The 21,707-nt window shown below is 43.5% G+C and overlaps 2 protein-coding genes across 9 annotated transcripts in view; one reads left to right on the top strand and one right to left on the bottom strand.

Annotated features, from left to right (window-relative positions):
* Nucleotides 1-795: 795 nt before the first annotated feature.
* Ankrd16 (ankyrin repeat domain 16) lies at nt 796-12,359 on the bottom strand. Of its 7 annotated transcripts, XM_021228163.2 has the most exons (8): nt 11,385-12,337; nt 10,205-10,425; nt 7,937-7,979; nt 5,495-5,603; nt 4,771-4,929; nt 2,990-3,068; nt 1,213-1,403; nt 796-1,025 (listed from the first exon to the last, which is right to left on the bottom strand). In XM_021228163.2, the coding sequence occupies exons 1-7, from the start codon at nt 11,696-11,698 to the stop codon at nt 1,246-1,248; spliced, it is 1,083 nt and encodes a 360-aa protein (XP_021083822.1). In that variant the 5' UTR covers nt 11,699-12,337; the 3' UTR covers nt 796-1,025; nt 1,213-1,245. The 7 variants fall into 7 exon arrangements, with proteins under 7 accessions (XP_021083822.1, XP_005071792.1, XP_040611479.1 ...); XM_005071735.4 differs by having other exon boundaries at nt 796-1,403; nt 11,385-12,335; XM_040755545.1 differs by having other exon boundaries at nt 796-1,403; nt 11,327-11,451.
* A 365-nt stretch (nt 12,360-12,724) lies between these two features.
* The window catches only part of Fbh1 (F-box DNA helicase 1), a 35,861-nt gene continuing 26,878 nt past the window's right edge, over nt 12,725-21,707 (top strand). The window contains exons 1-2 of one of the 2 annotated variants that reach the window (XM_040755542.1): nt 12,725-12,878; nt 21,221-21,376. In XM_040755542.1, the coding sequence (XP_040611476.1) occupies nt 12,878; nt 21,221-21,376 (157 nt within the window). In that variant the 5' untranslated portion in view covers nt 12,725-12,877. Of the gene's footprint in view, nt 12,908-21,220; nt 21,377-21,707 lie in introns of both variants that reach the window. The other variant, XM_040755543.1, reaches the window with a different exon arrangement.

Below are 21,707 nucleotides of genomic sequence, written 5' to 3'. Positions count from 1 at the left end.
GTACTAAGGTTGACCTTTTGGCCCCAACATGCATGCATGGAATACTACACACCAGGATCATCTTCAGACCCAAAAGGTACTGAAACAAAGAGATCTCTGACACGGGGAGAGTGGTAATCCCATCTCAGATGAGCATGTGTACAGGGTATGATGGAGAGATTACAAGACAGGATTGTGTTTCTACAGGAACATTTATTTGATGGTTAGAAACAGGAATTTATAATTAAGAGGAACTGGAAGTCTTTGCTATTTGCCAAGACAAGCACACTACTGGAGTGAGGTAGGTGTGAAATAATGTCTGCTGGATAACACTACACTGGTGAGGGTTAGATCTTGCTCATGACGGAACTTATCTATTACAACAAACAGAAAACCCTTGAAGTTTAAAATCTTACAGCTGGGGCTGGAGAGAAGGCTCAGGTCAGTGCTTAAGAGCACTGGCTGTTCTCCCAGAGGACCTGAGGTTTGATTCCCAGCACCCACAAGGAGGCTCACAACTATCTGTAACTCCAGTTCCAGGGGATCTGACAGCCTCTTCTGGCCTTGGGAGGCACCAGGCATGCACGTAGTATACAGACATACATGCAGGCAAAGTATCCATATGCATTAGCAAAACAAAGTAAAAACAACCTTGGTCCAACTAGTAGTAATGAGTGCATAAAAAGGTGTCCATCAATTCCCTGTAAGTGTTGCTATAAGTGAGGGGAAAAACGCATGCCCTCCCTGGCTATGAAACCAAATGGCTACATAAAAGTTTTGAAGGAAAAAAGTAAACAGGCCAATGATGCTTTACAGTTTGTGTAAACAGCAATTTGTATTTCTGGTTTTATTACATTTTCATACACTTAAAGAAGGGTATATATTACATTCATTCACATTACATTCTTTGCTAGGGAAACCCAAGACTCATATTTAATCTCCTTCTACTCGAAGGCTAGAAAAACAAACTATGGGGCTGGCGATGTAGCTCAGTGGCACAGTACTTGCTCGGCATGTGCAAGGCTCTGAGTTCAATTCCCAGGACACTTTAAAAAAGAAAAAAAAAAGGCTCTGTTCAGGATCATATGACAAGCCAGGAATCCAGAGTCCTGGTCACTTGGCAAGTCTTCTGTCAGAGGAACATGAAGAAAGGAAGGCAGAAGGAGACAAAAACACTGGCTGAGGAATAACTTACTCATCTGTCAGTAACTGAAAAAGCACGATGTGAATTACCATGAACTTCATTGCCTCCTTCTTCAAATGTCCTTATGATTTCATGGTGTGGTCAAAGTCCCGAAGGATATCTATACACTTTGTGAGTTGCTGGGCCAGGGTGCCTGTTAGGTCTTCAGAATCCTTCAGTCCTGACTGCAGGAGGAACTTGGTGCAAGCCACATGCTGCCCTGCACAGGCCAGATGCAGGGCTAAAGGGAGACAAAAATGGTCTATACTGAGAACATGTGCTGCATTCAGAAAAGACACTGGATTATTCAGTTATATAGAGCTTATGTTTGTTTAGTCAAGGTGTGAATGTGTGTGTGACCATCTTGCCAGCTACCCACTTATACAGATTTTACACTTTTGTAATCTACCCAAGATGGCCTACAATGGATCACAATTTAAACCTGACTGGGTTGAAAATATTTCTAAAGAAAACAAACCTGCTAGGTGTGGTAGCAAACACTTCTAATTCCAGCAAATGAGAGGCAAAGGGAGGCAGATCTTTATAAGTTCGAGGCTAACCTATTTTATGTATCAAGTTCCCAGACAGCCAGAGCTCATAGAGAGACCCTGTCTAAAAAAAGGGGGAGGGGAGGGGAGGTAACAGAACAAATTAGAAAGGATGCAAGAAGTTTTCCTACTTAACAGGGAGCAGAGAAGACTGATTCTCCCTCGGCTCACTCTCATGTGCTACTTAAACATGGTTTTAATGGTTATAAAAATTCTTCAATGAGCCGGGCGTTGGTGGCACACGCTTTTAATCCCAGCACTCGGGAGGCAGAGGCAGGCGGATCTCTGTGAGTTCGAGGCCGAGCTGGACCGATAGCCTCCTAAACAATACAGAGAAACCCTGTTTCGTAAAACCAAAAAAAAAAAAAATCTTCAATGTTTTGCTGAAGTACCATGAATTAGGATGCAGTGATAAAAATCTGTTGACCAGTCTTTCTACTCTACATGTAGAAAGGTCCAGGTGTCCTGCTACCTGGTCTTGAGCAGTAAGTCTGAATCCCTGCTTAGACTAGCAGCAGCTATCCCGTGTGACCTCCAGGTGAGAATGAGTCATTTGTGAGGCTTTCAAGCCTGAAGATCCCACGGAACCCTCTGAGATGACCTCTGGCTCGAAGAATACTAATTGAATGGTTTCTTCTAAAGTCAAGTCTAAAGGAACAGTTCTAGACAGCACTGGGGATGCAGCCCAATGGTAGATCATGTCTTCCTGGGCCTTGGGTTTGGTCCCCAGTACACAAAGAAAAAGAAAATTGCTCAGACCATACCTCTGAACCTAAAATCTATATAACAGCCCTTATAGAGTAGACAGAAAATGCTTTCATCTCATAGATATTGTTATAGCTTAAAATAATAATAATAGGGGCTGGAGAGATGCCTGAGCAGTTAAGAACACTTGTTGCTTCTCCAGAGGACCAGAGTTCAGTTCCTAACACCTAGATCAAATAGTTTACAACCACCTATAACTCCAGTTCTAGCAGATCTTATTCCCCCTTTTTGTCCTCTGGGGCACCTGCATATAAAAACCCCTACACAAACCAACCAACCACAGTAACCAGGGTGGTGGTTAGTATTTATCATCATAATCATAACCAGTTGTGATAGCACACACTTTTAATTCCAGCATTCTGCAAGCAGAGGCAGGCGGATCTCTGTGAATTTGAGGTCAGTCAGGTTTAAGTATACGGGGCTGAATGTAGGGCTGCATGGGCTCACCACTGAGGTGCTCAACCTACATCAATGCTTTCAATTAAAAAGTACCTGAGTCATCTGCATTTCGTACCTGAGCGGTTTCTTTCATCTTTAGAGTTGATGTCGGCACCCAGGGATAACAGAGTTTGAACTGTGCTCGTCTGTCCTTCCTGAGTGTTGAAACAGATTCATTACCGCTGTGATGGGGACAAAAGCAAGCCTTTAAAAACAATCTCTAGTGCACATCAGAACCTCTTCCTGATGCAGCCAACTGCAAGCACTGAACCTCCTGTCTTAAGGAAGATCTGTACCACCCACGATTCTCACACGAATCGTTAAGTATTTGTAACATTCAGTTATCAGGATAGATAATATGATTAGGCTCCATCAAGGTCAGCAGTACAAAAAGCCTTGTGGTTTATATAGAACCCACATTCCAACATTTCCCAAGCATATGAACTCTTTGTTAAAATCTTTAAGGCAGAGGGGAACTGTTAGATTGGAGCTATCAAAAGAGACCCCTACTAGCATCATTCACAGTCACTTATACACACCTGCCTAGCCAGTCAGCTTACAAAGTGGTGAGGCAAAGTCAGGGTTTCAGGTTCAGTCTTTCTATGGAGGAAATGTTTGTGGCCTGGGCCCTCAGTCCATTTGTGTACCTATCCTTGGGGAAGTGTGGTGGGGATTGTTGGTCAGAGAACATGAAACTCTTGCTTCTAGAAAGCCAAATAAAGACACGTGGCTTCTAAAGCAAAGCTCCTAAAATAGCCTTTTCTTTGGTGAAATGTTTATGCACATCCTTAATGTTTTATACATTGGAGAAAACAGAAGGTGGAGTTCTTTGTGCTAAAGAGATTTTAAATTCTCAATACAATATAAGAAAGAGCTACAAATTTCATATAATGAATCTTTGCTCATTTGTTCATTTTTACTGTGTGTGTGTGTGTGTGTGTGTGTGTGTGTGTGTGTGTAAATACATGTATGCAGGTGCCTGTTGAAGACAGAAGAGGATGTCAGTCAGATGCCCTGGAGCTGGAGTTACAGAAGTTGTGAGCTGCCTTATGTGGGTTCTGGGAACTCTGCAACCGCAGTAAGCACACAAAACACTAAGCTATCTCTCCAGTCCCCTATTTATTTATTTCTAATAGAAAAAAAGCTAACTTTAGCATACTAAGTGGAGTTCCACAATATGCTTTCAAACACTTAAAGAGACAACTAAAATGGCCTCCATTACTCTTCAACATCTTCATGGTTTTAAATAACATTCCTGAAAATAAGAGTGGGAAGGGGTACATAAAGCCCAAGTATTATGCAGGATTAAGAATTCTCCTCTCTGAAATGACAGACTATGGATACCCCCATAGGGGGCCTAACCCTCCCTGGGGAAATGAGGGGATATTGGGGGGGGTTGGTGGGAGGGCGCGGGAGGAGGGAAGGGACCTGGAATTGACATATGAAGCAACATTGTTTCTAATTTAAATTTAAAAAGAAAAAAAGAAAAGAAAAAAAAAAAGAATTCTCCTCTCAGCCACGCACGTCTTTGATCCCAGTACTCAGGAGGCAGAGGCAGGTGGATCTCTGTGAATTCGAGACCAGCCTGGTTTACAGAGAGTTCCAGGACAGCCTCTAAAGCTACAGAGAAACCCTGTCTTGAAAAACCCTCCCCCCCAAAAAAGAATTCTCCTCTCTCCATTTTTGCCTAAAAACAAAAATGTCATGTTTCTATTTAAAGACACTAGAAGATTCAGAATCCTAAACATCTCAGGAACATAGAAAACAGATGGAGTCAAGATGCCAAGACTGCAGAGCTGTTCATCATTGGAGCAGAGCAAGCCTGTGGAAGAGATGCTGTCCGGAGAAGGAACTGACCTTGGCTGCGTAGTGAAGTGCTGTGAGCTGGGTCTTTGCTCTCACATCTATATCGATGCCAAGGCAGGACACCAGGAATCGTATGGCTTCATCCTGCCCGGTGACTGCTGCCCGGTGTAGGGCCTGGGCCCCCAGGCTGTCTTCAGCTGAAGAGCAAGCCTAGTAGGCAGGAAAGAGGAACGCCGTGAAAAGCAGGAATCTGAGTCCTTGGTCCTGCGGACGTTTTAGTGTAGCTTAACTGTCTGTGCAGTTCTTCTGGGCAGAGCACAAAATTTCTTCCTGATTCTCAAAGCACTTGAACTAAAATGTGGTCGAGTCAGCGCTCTGGCTACAGTGCCTTAAGCTCTGTCAGCACAATTTCTCGCTGTTACTATCAAAGTAACAGTATTTACTGAATCCTTAGTTTTCTCCATGTTCTATGTATGTTGGATTATTGGATCCTCCCTGGATCAAATCCAAGGTTCTGAGCATGCTACACTAGCACTTTATTCTGAGCTCCAACCCTAGCATCATTAAATCCTTGTAGGGACCTTCTGAAGAAATCACATTTTGTCACAGTTTTAGAGATGAGAACACTTATACATGTGTTTTCACAGAGGTCAAAGGTGGAGAAACTTAGAGGAGCTAGGATTTGAAGCCAGCAACTGAATAAGGATGCCCTGTTTATCCTCAGATTGAAATTTTCTAAGGAAGAACTAAAGGAATGAGCAAAACCACTTCATACCTTGTGTTTTTCAAGGAGCAGCTTGGCTATGTCAACATGGCCACACTGAATTGCATCCATGAAGGGCGTGACTCCACAGTTATCTCTACAGTCTGGTTCATAGTGACACCTAGAGTCAAATCCAAAAATGACAGAACTGCGACTATTCACCACTTTGAACCCAATAGCTGACACGAAGGTCTGCAGGCAGGCTGCATGCCTTACCGATGACCTGTGACCATGTGGAGCTGCCTCTCCTTTCACTACATTAGCATCTGAACCTAGCCCCCATCTTTGGGACCGTCCTCGTTGAACGTTCCCTAGCAGATCAGCAGACGCCTTCATTTCTTTAGCTTCTTGGCTTTGTGGTCACCCTTATGTCCTTTCTCTCCCAATTACCAGAATATAACTCTGCCTCCAGGCCACTTAAAACATCTCGATCCTCTTCTCCATCGCTGCTTTCTCCCTTATGCAGACAACAGCCTCTTACTGCTCCTCTTATCATGACCCTCACCTCCCCTTCCCCTGCACCCATTCTCCAGAACCACCAGCCATCTTGGGCTGGCCCGGAACTCATGCTTCTCCTGCCTCAGTCTTCGGAGGGCTGCAATTACAGATGTGTGCTACTGCACGTAGCTTTTGAATTCTAGGGCTTCATGGAATTATTAATACACTCAGTCTTCTTCATTAGCCTATGAAGGTCCCTAGAGAAGAGCTATGCTTATTTCATTACCCAGACCTAACACACAAAGGTTACTGAAAAGTATTTCTTCAGTTAAGGGTATTACAAAATTGAAGAAAAGCAAATGTGTCCTATCTGTGGTTCTAAATGCCTGCCACATGTTTTTAGAACTCAGGGCTCAACGCTCTCTGCTTTTACCCATTATCTCTTCCATTTCTAACCTCACATTACCATTCCTACGTTGCAAAGCCTCACATTTGTATCTGGCCCATTTTGTCTTTGCCTATTTCAACTCTGCTTTTATCTCTCACACAGACACAACTACTTCACTTGTTCCAAAGTGAAATTCTTATGCTTCCCTCAATCCTTCTCCTCTTCCAGTGTTCACTGTCTCAGCAAGTGGCCCACGTGCCACACTGTGAAAGTTTTCCCTTGCTCCTCCTTTATTTTCTATGGTGCTGGGGATGAAACTTGGCCAAGGTCTTGACTATGCTAGGCAAACATTCTACCACTGAGCTACATCCCCAGGGTCCTCTCAGATCCTTTTCATCAAATTACCTGCCTATTTCTACTGATTCCACTTTTTAAAGCTACCCTTCAATCCACCTCTTCACTGTTCTATTGCTGTAAAGACAGCTCTTTATGAAAGAAAGCATTTAATGAGGGCCTGCTTACAGTTCCAGAGGTTTAGTCCATTGTCATCATGATAGGGAACATGGAGGCATGCAGGCAGGCACTGGGACAATAGCTGAGGGTTACATCCTGATCCCTAGGCAGAGAGAGCCTAGGCCTGGCGTAGGCATTTGAAAACTTAAAGACACACTCCCTCCAGCAAGGTCACACTCCCTAATTCCTCTAATCCACACTCTCTGGTGACTGGTTATTCAAACATATGTGGGTATTCTTATTCGAACCGCCACATTTTTTTTTTTTTTTGGTTTTACGAAACAGGGTTTCTCTGTATTGTTTTGGAGGCTGTCGGTCCAGCCTGGCCTCGAACTCAGAGATCCGCCTGCCTCTGCCTCCCGAGTGCTGGGATTAAAGGTATGCGCCACCACTGCCTGGCCAAACCGCCACACTTTCTATACTCATCTTTTCAGTCCAGCTACCATCATTTCATGTCTCTCCTGTTTCACTTCCTCAACCTGAGACAATTTCACAGGTTCATTTATATTTTGTAACCAGGTGATGCTTGAAAACTGCTAATTACTTATGACCATTGGCTTAAAACCCTTCAACAAGGTGTCTGGGGAGGTAGTTCAGCAGTGATGGGTATTCATTGCTCTTCCGGAGGACCTGGGTTAGATTCTCTCCAACACCCTCTTCTGGAAGCCACAGGCACCAGGCATGCATATCGTGTACAGACATGCATGCAAGCAAGACATTCAAATACATATAATGAATGCAATGGTGGACAGCATCCATATTCTTTATTGTTTAGACTTCAGCGTATCTTAAACTACTTTCAGTCACGCAAACGTGCTACCCTTTTTCTTGGTGCAAAAATCTCTTTTGCCCCTTACTCACAGCTGTTATTTTCCCCTCAGGTGAACAGCTTTGGCTGTGCTAGTGCTGAGGTATTTATTTCTTCAGTCTTCACTAATTTACACTGGGTCTTCCTCTTACACACACCTTTGGAGATTCCTGAATACCTTGCCATGCTGATTGGTATGTGGCCCTGTTCAGTTTGTAGATACTGAGCTCTCTACATAAAAGGAAAAAACCTAGCTCCTTGTCCTAACTTAGGAAAACTTTCCACCAGTTTACCATGTCGTTCTTACCTATCAAGAAGCTCCTGTACTGCTTCGAAACAGCCATGCATTGCTGAGAGAAAGAATGGAGACAATCAGAACTTTTTAGTGTAGACTTGAAACTTTCTTGGCTTCTGTGGTAGTCTGAAAGAAAATGTTGGCCAGGTATTGGTGGCACACACCTTTAATCCCAGAACTTGGGAGGCAGAGGCAGATGGATCTCTGTGAGTTCGAGGCCAGCCTGGTCTATAGAGCCAGTTCCAGAACAGGCTCCAAAGCTACAGAGAAACCCTACCTCCAAAAAAGAAAGAAAGAAAATTTTCACCAAAGGAAGTGGTACTATTAGAAGGTGTGGCCTTGTTGGAGGAAGTATGTGGGGGTGGGCTTTGGGTTCTTCTATGCTCAAGCTACTCCCAGTGTCGCAGACCATTTCCTGCTGCCTTCTGATCATGATGTAGCCAGCACCATGTCTGCCTGCATCCTGCCATGTCTTACCAAGATGACAACGGACTAAAACTCTGAAACTGTCAGTCACTACTTCAATCCAATGTTTTTTCCTTCATATGAGTTGCTATGAGCCAGGCTGTGATGGCACACACCTTTAATCCCAGCATTAGGAAGCAGGGGTAGGTAGGCAGATCTGTGTGAGTTTGAGGCCAGCCTGGTTTACAAAGCAAGTTCCAGGACAGACTCCAAAGCTACACAGAGAGGCCCTGTCTAGAAAAACCAAAAAGAAAAGAAAAAAAAAGTTGCTGTTGCTGTGATCATGGTGTCTCTTCCCAGCAACAGAAACCCTAACTAAGACAGCTAAGAAGGTAAATCATTGGCCAAATACTGGCTCAGGCTGTGCAAAACCCTAGTTTTATCCCAGCACAATGAATAAATAACTAAAAACAAGCAAAATTCTTTCTCCTGGCTCTAAAAAAATTTGCTTTAGATTTATTTATTCTATTTTGTGTGTTTAACTGTTTTGTTTGCATGTTTGTATGGGTACCACACGTTTGGATTATGCCCACAGATGTTAAAAGAGGGTTATGGATCCCTTGAAAATTGGGATCTTAAGTTAGAGATGGTTGTGGGTGCTGGGAACTGAACCCAGGTTCTTTGGAAGAGCAGTAAGTGTTCGTAACTGTTGAGTCACTTCTTCAGTCACTTTTGCCCTGGTCTTCTCCCAGAAGAAAAACCTAAAGTAGACAATACTGTCTTATGAAAAAATATTTCAACCAAATAAGTGGTAAAGAATGTTTTCACTTTATACACTTGATTATTTCATCTATATGAGCATTTTTATGGCAAACTTCCAGTTTTAAACTTATCTCCCCATTTTAGCGATGTAAGTTTCAAAGGCTGGTGTAGTCAGTCTCTCACCAGAAAACTGCAAAAATGTTTTGAAGGAAACCTATTTAATAGCAATCTATGAAAATTTCTAAAATTTACTTCTCCTATTGAGGATACCCATTCTCAACAGCGAAGATTCTACTTGGCCTCCATTTATTTTGGGTGAGTGATAGATTGGTGACTGGTTCTCCAAGGGAATATTTTTAGGAGTGCATATGATGGGGACTAAGTATTTTATGAACTAGGTAAATTTTTCCTACTTACTCAAAAAGTTTCAGAAAGAATTCCTTGGTCTATAAGTGCCAGCTGTGGCTGGAGAACAATTGGCTGCTTGTTCCCTGACAGTATGAATTATATCATATCTCAGGCATTGACCTTTAGAGATAATATGAGCTCAGTATCCTAATTCAATGAACTGCCTCTTAGACTAAGTTGTCTTTTTGCGGGGAGAGGTGTTGGGGGATTTGAGACAGGGTCTTCTAACATTGCCCAGCAGTCCTTAAACTTGCATGGATCCTGCTGTCCCAACCTCTGAAGTGCTAGAACTAGAGGTACACACCACGCTGCCTGGTTTATTTTCCACACTAATTTTGCTTTTTGCCAAGACACTACAGTATGGTGTCATCACCATTGTGAAAATCTAAGAAGGATCTTTGTACAAACATAGACCAAGTTTTTTACTCAGGGTCAGAGACTTTGGAAGGGACAGAGCCAGCTTACCATCTCACTGACCAGGAAGGGTAAGACAGACACACATGAAAGGCGGGCTAACAGTGACACGAGAGCCAAGGGTTCCACCACTTTACAAACTTAATAGTCTGCCAAGACGTCCCAAGATGCTCTGACGCTGTGCCTTCTCGTTTCCCAAATCCTCCAATCCCTCTGCAGATGACTTGAACTACAAAGTGTAGGCAGTGCTGGGGTGAAGCCAACTGCAGACACAGGGAATGCAGGGTATACCTGCAGTATGTAAAGGAGTTCTTCTAATTTTGCTCTCTGTTTTCCAAGCATCTGGAGAGACAGTGAGCAAGTACCGGAGGATCACAGGGTCGCCTTCTCGACTGGCAATGTGGAAGCTGTTCCAGCCATCCTTGTTCTTTAGGAGTGGATTGGCACCATATTCCACAAGGTCCTGGATCACTTCAAGGTTCTTCCTTGTACAAGCCATCATCAGAGGAGTCCTAAGGTCAACCGGGATGGAAAGGAGCTGAGGCATTTGGAAGAAAGTATGTCTTCCAGGCCATGAGGGAAGGAATGCATTTGGTACAGACAAAACACCTAGGGGAGTCTGGGGGTGGAGGGGTGGGGGGGCAGGAAAACAGCTCAGACTGTCAACCTCTGACTTCTCTGAGGACTGTGGAGAAATAACAAGGGAAACCGATTCTGAATGTGCATCCACAGGAGCAGGTTATCTGAGAGGCAAAAACTGTTTATGAGCCAAGCAGAGGACTGATTAAAAACCACAGATAACCCTCAAGATAAAGTGGAACTATTTTACAATAGTGAGGGAGATGCACTTTTAATTATATGGTGCTTTCCTGTCCTTGATGGGCTGAGATCAAACTCAGGAGCTCATACATGCTAGGAGGCTGCACCACTTTTGATATGTTTCCTAGCCCCTACGTTCTGACAGATTTGAAATAGCCTGGAAGGCAGGAACTTCATTAAGTTAGGAACCTAAAAAGTTTAACAGTCTCCCAGGAACCAGACACAGCTCAAAAAAGATGTCAATTTAGCAACAAATGAAATTGATTTGTGTGGTGGAAGACCATCTTGCTGGTGGCTCTGCAACGCTAGATGTGACAAAAGTGCTCAGAGCTCAATATTCAATGCATGGGAACTGAAACCTACCCACTGCAGCCATGTCAATTAAAATAATGCAATCATGAACAAGTAATTTAGCAAGATGACTCCAGAAGAACACATCCTGGGCACATGAACAGTACAATTCACCTTCCAACCATTTGATTACATTTCTATACTCTCTCAACGGGAAGCAACTGTCCTAACTAAAGAGCCAATCCCACGAAGAAAGGAAGGTTGGGGTGAAAATTAGAAACTGAGGAAAGCTATTTGTCTTACGAATATCTGCGATTCCTCGAGAGTGGCGATGCAGCTTTTCTGGACCCTGCGCACCTACCAGTCAGCCTTCTTCAAGGAGTCCACGACTGCACCTCGGTCCAGGAGGTAGCGCACGCAGTCCCGGTGGCCCATAGAGGCAGCTTCGTGCAGAGGCCGCTTGTAGTCTCGGTTAGCAGCCTCGATGTCCATACTCCAAGCCTCCACTAGATAAGCCAGGATGTCCTGGCGTCCGTGCCGGGCCGCACAGTGGAGAAGGGTGTCCCCGGCTGGCCCCTGGAAGCCTCCGGCCCTTTCCAGTTCCTCCTGCAGGGCGCGCAGCCGGCCTTCCTGCACCAGCCTGCAGAGGCGTCGCGGATCCCCAGGCGGGGCCATCACCTTGGACCAAGCGCGACCAAAGTAGGAGGAAGACGGAGGTCCAGTCTTCCCAAACACAGACCAGTTCAACAATAGGTGGAGAGAAGATGAGATAGGGGTTGGGCTTCCGCTTCCTCCACGTGACTGCTCTCCCAGACGCTCCGCCCCTCAGCGGGATCCTGTCCGCCAGCGTCTTTTTTTGTGCCACCAGTACTGGTCTGGAAATCACAATTGCCCGTGTGGAATGGTGTCTCCTCCTGCCACCGGACCGACAGCAAGCACGCTCGTAGGTCATTCTGTTAACTTCGCTCCAAACATGCCGAGTCTTCAGGGTGGGACCTTGGATTAAGGTTATGCACCTGACTTCTTGGAGCCGTCCCTTGCACCCGAGTGATCTGGGGACGAAGTACCTAACGGAATGTAGTGCACCGCTGTACCGAGAAGCCCTGAAATGGATCAGTGGGGCTTTGCAGCCTGGTCTAGCACCGTATGACTCTCCACCTTACAGCCTATGTCTGCCACAGTCGGGGTCTCGGGCTGCTTCAGTGGTAGCTACAGAGGCGGAGGGGGGCGCGGAGCATGGCTGGCTCTCTACAGCTGAATAATGCACGCTGCCTACCACTCTGGAGCCTACCCGACCCACGTGTGCTGTGGGGATGTCTGCCCGGCTGCGCAGTCGGGGTCTCGGGCTGCACAGTTTCCCATCAGCTGGGTTTCTGGGGCCTCTTGGAGGTGGGACAGTGTCCCTGTGCTCCGCCCTCTCCTCGCCCAATCCGCAGCCGATCCCAGCCCCCTCCCCGCCCGCTGCCTCCGCCTCAACCCCCACGGGAACCCAGAGAGCTCGAAGGAACTCTGGGAAAGTTTCCTTCGCCTCCTCCGCGCCAGCGGAAGAACCGACGGGGCGTGGCTCAGTTCCTTGGACCACGCCTCCTTCCGCCTCGCGTACGGATTGGCTCTAGAAGCCGTCCGTCCGCGCGCCCCTCTAGTTCCGGGTTCCGACTGGTTCATGGGTCCGTCCGTCGTCTCCGGCGGAGGGTGCGTCTTGGCTGCGAGGGGGCGGAGCTCGCGGAGGAAGTCTACAGTCGTCTCTGCTCTCTGTCTGGGCCGAAGGAGGGGCTTGCTGGTCGAAAGAAGGCTGGATGTCCAGGGGCACCGGCCGGGTGGTGTCGGCGGCTGGGTCCTGGGCCGGGCCACCCTAGTGCGTGAGACCGTGGACTTGGCGTGGGGGTGCGAGCCGTGCAAACTTTATCTTGTGGGGCCCAGCGCCGGGGTCTCGGCCTCGGGGGTGGGGCCCGAGCTGAGGGTGGATGTAGGAGCTGGCCGCGCCCGCGATGGTCAGGTGGAGGAGGCCGGGTGTCTCTGCAGACCGGTGCCCCTACGCCGCTCCCCGAGGCTCCGGAAGGGGCAACACTCGAGAATTAGCCTCTGCTGTTGGCAAGCCTGATTTGTCTACACTGTAATGTTTTTGACCTTGGGCGAGTCATTGTATTCTGCTCCCGACATTTGTGTTTGCCTTGGTAGTCTTCCACCTCCTCACCCGAACTGGAGATTCAGGGGATATAAGGCGGTCTGGGGGCTTTCGGAGGGCTCATTGAGATCCGAGCAAGTTCTTTTGGATTCCTTTCGAGGAACTGGACGTTTAATCTAGTGATGTTTTTGTTTGTTTGTTTGTTTGGGGGGTAAAATGGAAGTCGCTACTGTCAGGGTTAAAAACAATTTCTCTTCATTTGGCCCTGCACTCTGGCTCACAAAGTGCCTGCCATTGTCTCTTCCATAAACAGCCCGGAGGTAGCATTCTGATTTTAGATGCAAGGACACTGAGGCCTAATGAAGTTAGTGGTTTGGTTTTGGTTTTGGTTTTTAACCACGTATTGGTAAGTTGAGGCATCTGGTAGTTTTCAAACTTTTTGCCACTTTGCATGGTATATGGTTTTAAGTCTCGACATTTGGGAGACTGAACCAGGAGGACCTTGAGTTCGAGGCTAGTCTGGGTTACCTACTCCTTCCTTACAAATGATGGATTTTTGCCTTATATGTCTCTACTTTCCCATCATTGAAACAAAACTGAGACCCATGGTTCACAAAAGGATGAAATATTTGAAATCCAGGATACTTGGTGTTCCAAGTAAGATTCTGCCTCTCCTCTGCTTTATGAATTTACTTTGTTGTGTGTTTTCCTTTGGGAAACTAGATATTGTTTGTGAAACTGCCCCATGCCCTTGTGATCTGAAGAGGAGTGGTTTTTTGTGCTTGAAGTTTATTAATAGGGCTATTGCTGCTCTCTCTGCCTGGTCAAGCTGCCATTTCTTTAGTGAAGGTCTTTGGAGTTTGTGGCCTGACCTTTACTGTCTTAATTCCCATGTAGCTGTCATTGGAATTGGGATTTTTTTTCTACCTGACTTTTGCTGTATTTCATGGATCTGTGGCACTTGGGTGTTGTCGTTGAAGAACCCATTCTTTAACATGTTTTCTGACTTGTGAATACATAAAACTATTTAAATTCTAATTTCAAATGTGTTACTATATCTTTTTCTTCTTTTTTTTACCCCTTCCAGGCTGACTTGAGTTTAGAGACAAATTTAGAGACTTGCTGTTCTGGCTGTGAAATAACTTCTAGAAATTTATCACCAGAGCCAACTCTTATGTTGTCAGTGGTCAGTCACATGCTTTTAGAAGACTTCTTTTACATTTCGTAGACCTTTTTTGGAGCTTAACCGGGCATTCCCATTTTAAAAAACAAAAACAGAGCCTTTAAAAACAAAATAATATGGACATGGTGGCACACAGTTGTCATCCCAGCACTTAACTGGACTTTGTTCTAAGACCCCACTGCAGCAGAGCAACACAAACCAACAACAAACAAAACAAAAAACCACGAGAAATCCTGAAAAATTATTTTTTATTTTTATTATTTGTTGTTGTTGTTTGAGGCAGGATTTCTCTGTATAACGGCTCTAGCTGTCCTGATCAGGCTGGCCTCAAACCCACAGAGATCCACCTGCCTCTGCCTCCAGGGTGCCGGGATTATGCCTAGTGAAAAAATATTTTTATAAATTAAAACTTTAGGTCTTTGATTCTGGGAAAAATGATTAAAACAGCTATTTCTCCTTTGCTTTTTTACATAGCTAATAATGCCATTTCTCTTACTGTTCTATAAGAAATGTTAGTTATCCTTGATTTATCTCTTACTCTTTTTTTTTTTTTTTTTTTTTTTTTTTGGTTTTTTGAAATAGGGTTTCTCGGTATTGTTTTGGAGGCTGTCCTGGAGCTCGCTCTGTAAACCAGGCTGGCCTCGAACTCACAGAGATCCACCTGCCTCTTGCCTCCCGAGTGCTGGGATTAAAGGCGTGCACCACCACCGCCCGGCTGATTGATCTCTTACTCTTAACACCTTGTTGATGCCCACCTGTCCTCTCTACCCAACTCGTGCTCTCAGGCCCTTTCCAATTCCTACTTAGCTTGGTACCATGACTTTCTGATTTGTTTTGCTGACAATCTCCATGTCTATCTTGTGTAGTGACCTTGCTTTTTAAAACTGCACAAAAATCTGAGTTGCATATGCAATAAAGGGCAATTTCTTTAACAGTATATAAGAGGACCTTTGTAGTCTCTGGCTCCAAGTTTATTTTCCAGCCTTCTTATCTATCATTCCCTATCAGAAATGAAACTTTCTGTCACACAGAGCTTTGCTATGCCTTTGGTTTTTTTTTAATTGTTGTTTTGTTTTTTTTTTTTTGTCTTTTCCTCAGATTGTTTTCTTATGCCTAACTGAATCCCACTCATCATTTACAACTCAACTCTTCATGGAGCTTCTTCCAGTGATCCTAATTATATCTACTACCATAGGGCCTTATGCATGTATTTATGTAGCACTTGGATTGCTGTATGTTTAAAAATTTGTGTTTGTTTTGTTAGCTGCCTTATGGTCAGGCTTACTTATTTTTGTATGCTCTCCAGTGTCTAAAATAGCATTAGCAACAAGGATACCATAAGGAATGCTCTCATGAAGTTCATAGTAAATCTGGGATTTGGTAGATACATGAAGAGGTTGAAGAATGAATGAATAATAGAAAAAGATTTTCAAGTATGTTAAGATGTATAGTGGACAAAAAATAGTGAACATTCTGTTTGTTTTCTGCCATTCCTTCTAAGGAACACAGAATGAACAGCTCAGCTCTTTCTTTCTTGCTATACTAAATGGGTGCTTTTCTTAAGGAAGCTATGGGTACCTCAGGGTATGAGCTGACTGCAAAAGATTGAGGCTGTTGAGCTGGGAAGATGGCTTAATTGGTAAAGTGCTCGCCAGTCAAACATGAGTACTGAGTTGGATCCTGAGCACCATATAAAAAGCTGTGCATTGCAATGCATGCCTTGTAATCTCAGCACTAGGGAGACAAGCCAGGTTCCACAGAGCTGCTTGCTAGCCTGTCTAGCTGTATCAGGTGAGCCCTGGGTCCCACATCTGTGCAGTTTTTCATTTAATTAACAGTTACTTACGAAGTTATATATGGAGGATGCTAGGTATAAGTATATTCTTCATTCCCTTCCCACTAGATCTTACAGAAAACATTTAGCCTCAGAGTGGAAACGTTCAACTGTCATTATACTAATAATTGCTAACAATATAATACAATGAAGATATATTAAACCAGTAACTATACAAGGTATACTTGAATACATGCTTATGAAAGCATTGTGTTTCAGAAATATAAAGAGTGGTTGTATTACTGCTAAGTACTTCCTGGCTTGAGTGGCTACTGAGAGTGCTAGAGTTGAGGGGTAACACAGTTAGCTGTATTTATTTGGACTCAGTATCACTGGCTGTCATTGGACTTTTCAAATACCAGAATCATAATAATAATGGACTTTACCACACTGCAGTTGTGTTGTCTCCACAGGCAACACCAAGGGTCAGGTGTCTGTCTACCTAAATGTCTTCAGAGCCCGTCCATCAGAGAGTTGTGTGAGCATGAGGGAAGCTACCAAGGTGAGGCAGGGTGGCACCTTTCTCTAATTAGCAAAGTTAAATTTGGTGTTCAGAGCAGTATTCTCTCCAGTTAGGAACCTTGTACTAGGAAATTGGCTTGCTTTTGTTAAAACAGTAATCAGCCTCTCCAGGAATTCTAAGAAGTTAACTATCTTCATCTTGTTCATTAATATGTAAGTTCTAGAGGGTTTGTTTAAGTATGAGTAATAAAGATAATAGAATTATTTGGTGTCAATTTCAAGTGATCCTGGAATTATTAGCATAAAGTTGGTTGAAATAACTTCATTTTTAAACCACGTAACTGTCTAAAATGGTTCCAGGTGGTGGTAGCTCATGGTTGTTTTTGTATATATATGTGTGTTTGGTGGGGGAGGTTCTTTTTAAAGCTCAGCCTGCTAGGAGAATTCTTCCCCCGGGGTACACTTAGAACAAAAAGCCATATCGTGTTCTAGAATATTGTAATGGCATCCAGAGGAATTAGCCCATTTAACTGGGTGTGGGGAAAATGGGGCCAGAACTTGAAGGGGCACACATCATTTTATGTACCTGGTATTGATAAGGGCCCAGGCTTAAAGCGAGACCAGCTGCATCAGAAACAAGATGTGCAGAGGATTTGTGCTAAGGAAGAGGAGAAATAAATAGCCTGGACCACATAACTGGCATAACACTGTCCTAACATTCTCTTAGCCCCTTCATTCTTGTGCCTTTGTTACGATTCTGCAAGCCTTTAATCTTCTCCACAAGCATTTTAGATTCAAGTATATTTCATGAAATAAATACAAATTAAAAAATACACCTCTGTTCTTTCTCCATAACAAATCATTTTGAGATGAGACATTGTTGCTGTTTTGTTGTGTGTCCTCCTTTGAGGAGGTCTTTTGGGGAGGCTGAGGGCCTGCTGTTGCCAAGTTCCACACAAAAGTCATAGTGATGTAGGGTTAGACTCCTGTACCACTTCGGCCCTGCCTTGCTTTTCCTGCACTCACGGAGTGTTTACTGAGCATGCTCTTCAGTTCTTTTAGTTTCTATAACAAAAGGCCAGAGACTAGATAGTTTGCAAATAGCAGAAATTTATTTTTTACAGTCTGGATGCTACAAAGTCCAAGATCAGACAGGTACCTGTCTGGTGTCTAGTGAAGGATTGCTTCCTGGTTCATGGATGGCTGTCTTTTCACTGTGCTCTCAGATGGATAAAGTAGCAAGGGAACACTGTGGCCTTGTTGTTTGGTTTTATTTTTGTGGTTTGAGGGTTGAACCCAAGACTTTGCACATGGTGGACAGTTATTTTACTTTTACTTCTAAATAGCATCTCTGACCCTTGGATTTTCTTTGATAGGGTCTTAATCCCATTCATGGGGCTCCTCCCTTATGACCTAACAACCCAGGTTTCCCCCTTACCCCCTTTCTTGGCAGAGTCTCATGTAGCTCAGGACAAACTTGAACTGTCTTTGAGGCCAAGGCTGGCCTCCTGTCTCTACTTTCCAAATGCCGGGATTACAAGCATGCACCCCCACGCCTGGCTAGTCCTGATTCTTAATAGCATCACATTGGTGCTTAGAATCTCAGCATAAGAATTTGGGGAACACACAAGCATTCAGTCCCAGAATGTATTATGTTTTTGCCACTATGCTGCATGCAGAGGGTACAACCGTGAAAAAGGCAGAGAATTTGCTTACCTTACATGTGTTTTGATTCCTAGGCATATGATTAAGACATATGTGTAGTTGATGGTCATTATCGATGCCTTAGCTTTCTCTTGATTAGGGCGTTATTGTTAATCAGTTGATTGGAATGAAGCCATTCTTACCTGCTTTACAGAAATATCCCAAGGTTGCTGCATGTATACAGATGTAGAGGAATCCATTGACTTCTGTTTTGTATTGCTCAAGTTAGTCTATAAATCAGAGACTTGGAATTCTTAACTGACGAACGTGGTAATTGAGTGTGCTTCTCTTCATTGATTTGCAGGAGCTTTCTGTTATCTGACTTATTCCACTCAGCTAAGCATATGACTGGCTGCATGGTGCTAGCTCGTATAAATTGAGTAATGCTTATCTTGGTGATTTTATTCATGAGAACATCTCCATTCAGGCCAATTTATGTGAGGTATCTTCTGACTAGTGTAACTATTGTCTGATCTCATCAGTTACAATTATGCACACTGTGCATGTCAGCTTTGAAGCAGTTAGATGTTTTGAGAGTTAAGCAGAGACTCCTGTTTTGGATCTCAGTTGACTTGCAGGTTAGAAGCTAGCAGTTGTCCTTGGAGTGACCATGGCCCAGATGTTTTTTACTTGGGAAAGCTTCTTGTAGGTTTCCTTTTTGTAGCCAAAATAGCTATTGGGTTTGTGTATAATATTCTAGGGTCTGAACAGGAAAGGTAAAATTTCAATCTCATTGAAACAAAGATAGTATTGTGTATGTCTGTGTAAATGTGAATGTATACATGCCATGGCAGGCATGTACAGAGTACATGTAGAGGTCAAAGGACAGGTGTGAAGAGCTGACTCTCATCTCCTACCATGGGTTCTGGGGATAGAACTCAGTTTGTCAGGGTTACATGACAAGTGGTTTTGACTTTTGGAGACAGGATTTCTCTCTGTGTAGCTATGTAGACCAGGCTGGCCTCAAACTCACAGAGATCTGCCTTGTCTCTGCCTCCCGAGTACTGGGATTAAAGGCGTGCACCACTGCTCAGTTTATGGCAAGTGTTTTCATCCACTGAGTAATCTCCCTGCCACCAAGTCTTATTTTTAAAATAATCAGAATTTATATTTTTGTTATTCTTGAATATAGACAAATTCAAACTTTTTTAATATAGAAAAAATGAACTGTTTTGCTTCCTTATGGGTGAATATATTTTGGTGTTTAGTGTACAGAGATTTCAACAAAAACAGTGTATTTACAAAACTGAAAATTGAAAGGTATTTGATTTTTTTTTTTTTTTGAGATAGGGTCTCACTATATAACCCCGACTGGCCTGGAGTTCACTATGTAGACTAGGTTGTATTTGAACTCATCAAATCCCATCCTGAGTACTGGGATTAAACATGTGATTTTCTGTTTTAAGTATGTGACTGAGACTTATTGCTTGCTGTTGTTTAAGGTATTTCTAGGAACACAGGAACACTAAATTGGCCACAATTAGGCTGCCATGTACTCCAGTCTTTATATTTCCACATTTTATTCAAGTTAGATAAGCTTTGCTAAATACAAGTAGGTAGGTAACTTTGCATATGATTTTGAATTTCTCTGTGTGTTTTCTTATTAATCAATGGCACCTCTATAAAAGTTAAATGTTCTAAGTTAGAACTACCCAATACTTCCTTCATGAGTCATATCTATATTCAGTTGCAGTGCCTAACATAGTAATGCTATGCCTTCTGAATTAAGATAGCCATAGGTCTCCAGCATCCTTTTAGGAAGCCCTGGAGGACTATTAGTGTGTATGGAAATAATTTTTTAGATATCTTACAGTATTCATGGAGTTTAATTTTTAAAAGCTTATATTAAAACTTCAAAGAATTAACTGCAATTGGAATGGTGATTTCTCAACTGGCTGGATACTGAGCAGTAGTCTTAGAAAGCATGATCTATAGTTATACTCAATATTTTATCTTTTGAAACCCAGGGCCTTATTATCTATGTGCATGTATATCTCCTGGTGCCTAAACACACATTAATTCACAGAAACAAGAAGTTGAACTCTCTACCTTACTTTGTGCTAAAGGGTCTTTCACTGAACCTAGAGTTCACTGATTTGGCTAGACAGGCTGGCCAGTGAACTCTGTCTTATCCTCCCCAGGTTAGATCCAGAGCCCTAAGCTGCTGTGCCTATGTTTTTGCTTTTTTAAACATGGGTTCTGGGATATGAACTCAGGTCCTCATACTTGTCTTTTTAAAAGTTGCAATTTAAAAGAAGTAGTTTAAGTCATTCCTTTGATAGAAAGTAAACTATAAACATTTTCATTTTGGCTGACAGGAGGATCTCTGAGTTCTAGGCCAGCCAAGATAACATGGTAAGCCCCTTTCTCCAAACAAAAAGCAAGCAAACAAACAAACAAAACCAAGTTTTTATTTTATTTTAATATTTTGGTTTTTTATATTTTATATTTGAGACAGGGTTTCCCTGTGTAGCTTTGGAGCCTGTCCTGAAACTTGCTCTGTAGACCAGGCTGTCCTTGAACTCACAGAGAGACACCTGCCTCTGCCTCCCGAGTGTTGATATGCACCATCACCTCCCAGCCCAAGTTTTTATTTTTAAAATAAAATTATAGCCAACTCTTAATTTTCTGTGGTTCTTATAGAAACGTGGCTTAAATGAAGACCGGAAAAGTTGCTAAGTCTGTTATCCATTAATGGCAACTTCTTTTGTATAACATCCTTTCACTCCTTAAGGCCTCTTCCCTGTACCCTCTACAGACTCCAGATTAGTGTGATGATCTTCACAATCAGTCCTCAGTGTATCCCTATACCTTGAGTATAATTCCCTGGTTAGTGTCTGTGTTTGGGAGTAACTAGCAAGTATCCCATTTCTTCTCATTCCAAAACAGTGAGACGATTCAAGCGGAAGCATCTTACAGCAGTCGACTGCCAGCATTTGGCCTGGACACATTTGGCCGCTACTCAGCCCTTCAGTCAGAGATGGACAAACAGAGACTCAAACCATGGCCTCTATCCTAGACCCAGAACAAAAGGAGGCAATAGAGGTATGTCTTCAAAAAAGTATCTTATGTTTCAAAATCTGTAGTTGGTGTGTACTTTGAATGTCTTCTAGTTTCATACAAGTGTTTGTAAATGTCATTGCTTGGTTTTCCAGACCTGTTAGAACAGGTTGACACCTGGATTCATTATTTGTATGTTTTCCATGGAAATTCTGTCCTTCTATAATGTTAGAGCCCAAGAGACCCCATCAGCGTCCCTAATTCTAAAGTAATAAAAGACACAGACCACTGTCGCTGTTCCACCAGTCACCCAGTCTGCAAGCATCTTGACTCCTTGACTAGCATCTTAGGAGGTCCACAGGGTCAGTGTTTTCCT

Source organism: Mesocricetus auratus, unplaced genomic scaffold (assembly GCF_017639785.1).
Source record: "Mesocricetus auratus isolate SY011 unplaced genomic scaffold, BCM_Maur_2.0 Super-Scaffold_100013, whole genome shotgun sequence".
NCBI classification, from domain to species: Eukaryota; Metazoa; Chordata; class Mammalia; order Rodentia; family Cricetidae; genus Mesocricetus; species Mesocricetus auratus.
The sequence above is the reverse complement of the archived record's forward strand: the minus strand, read 5'-3'. Positions and strand labels throughout refer to the sequence as shown.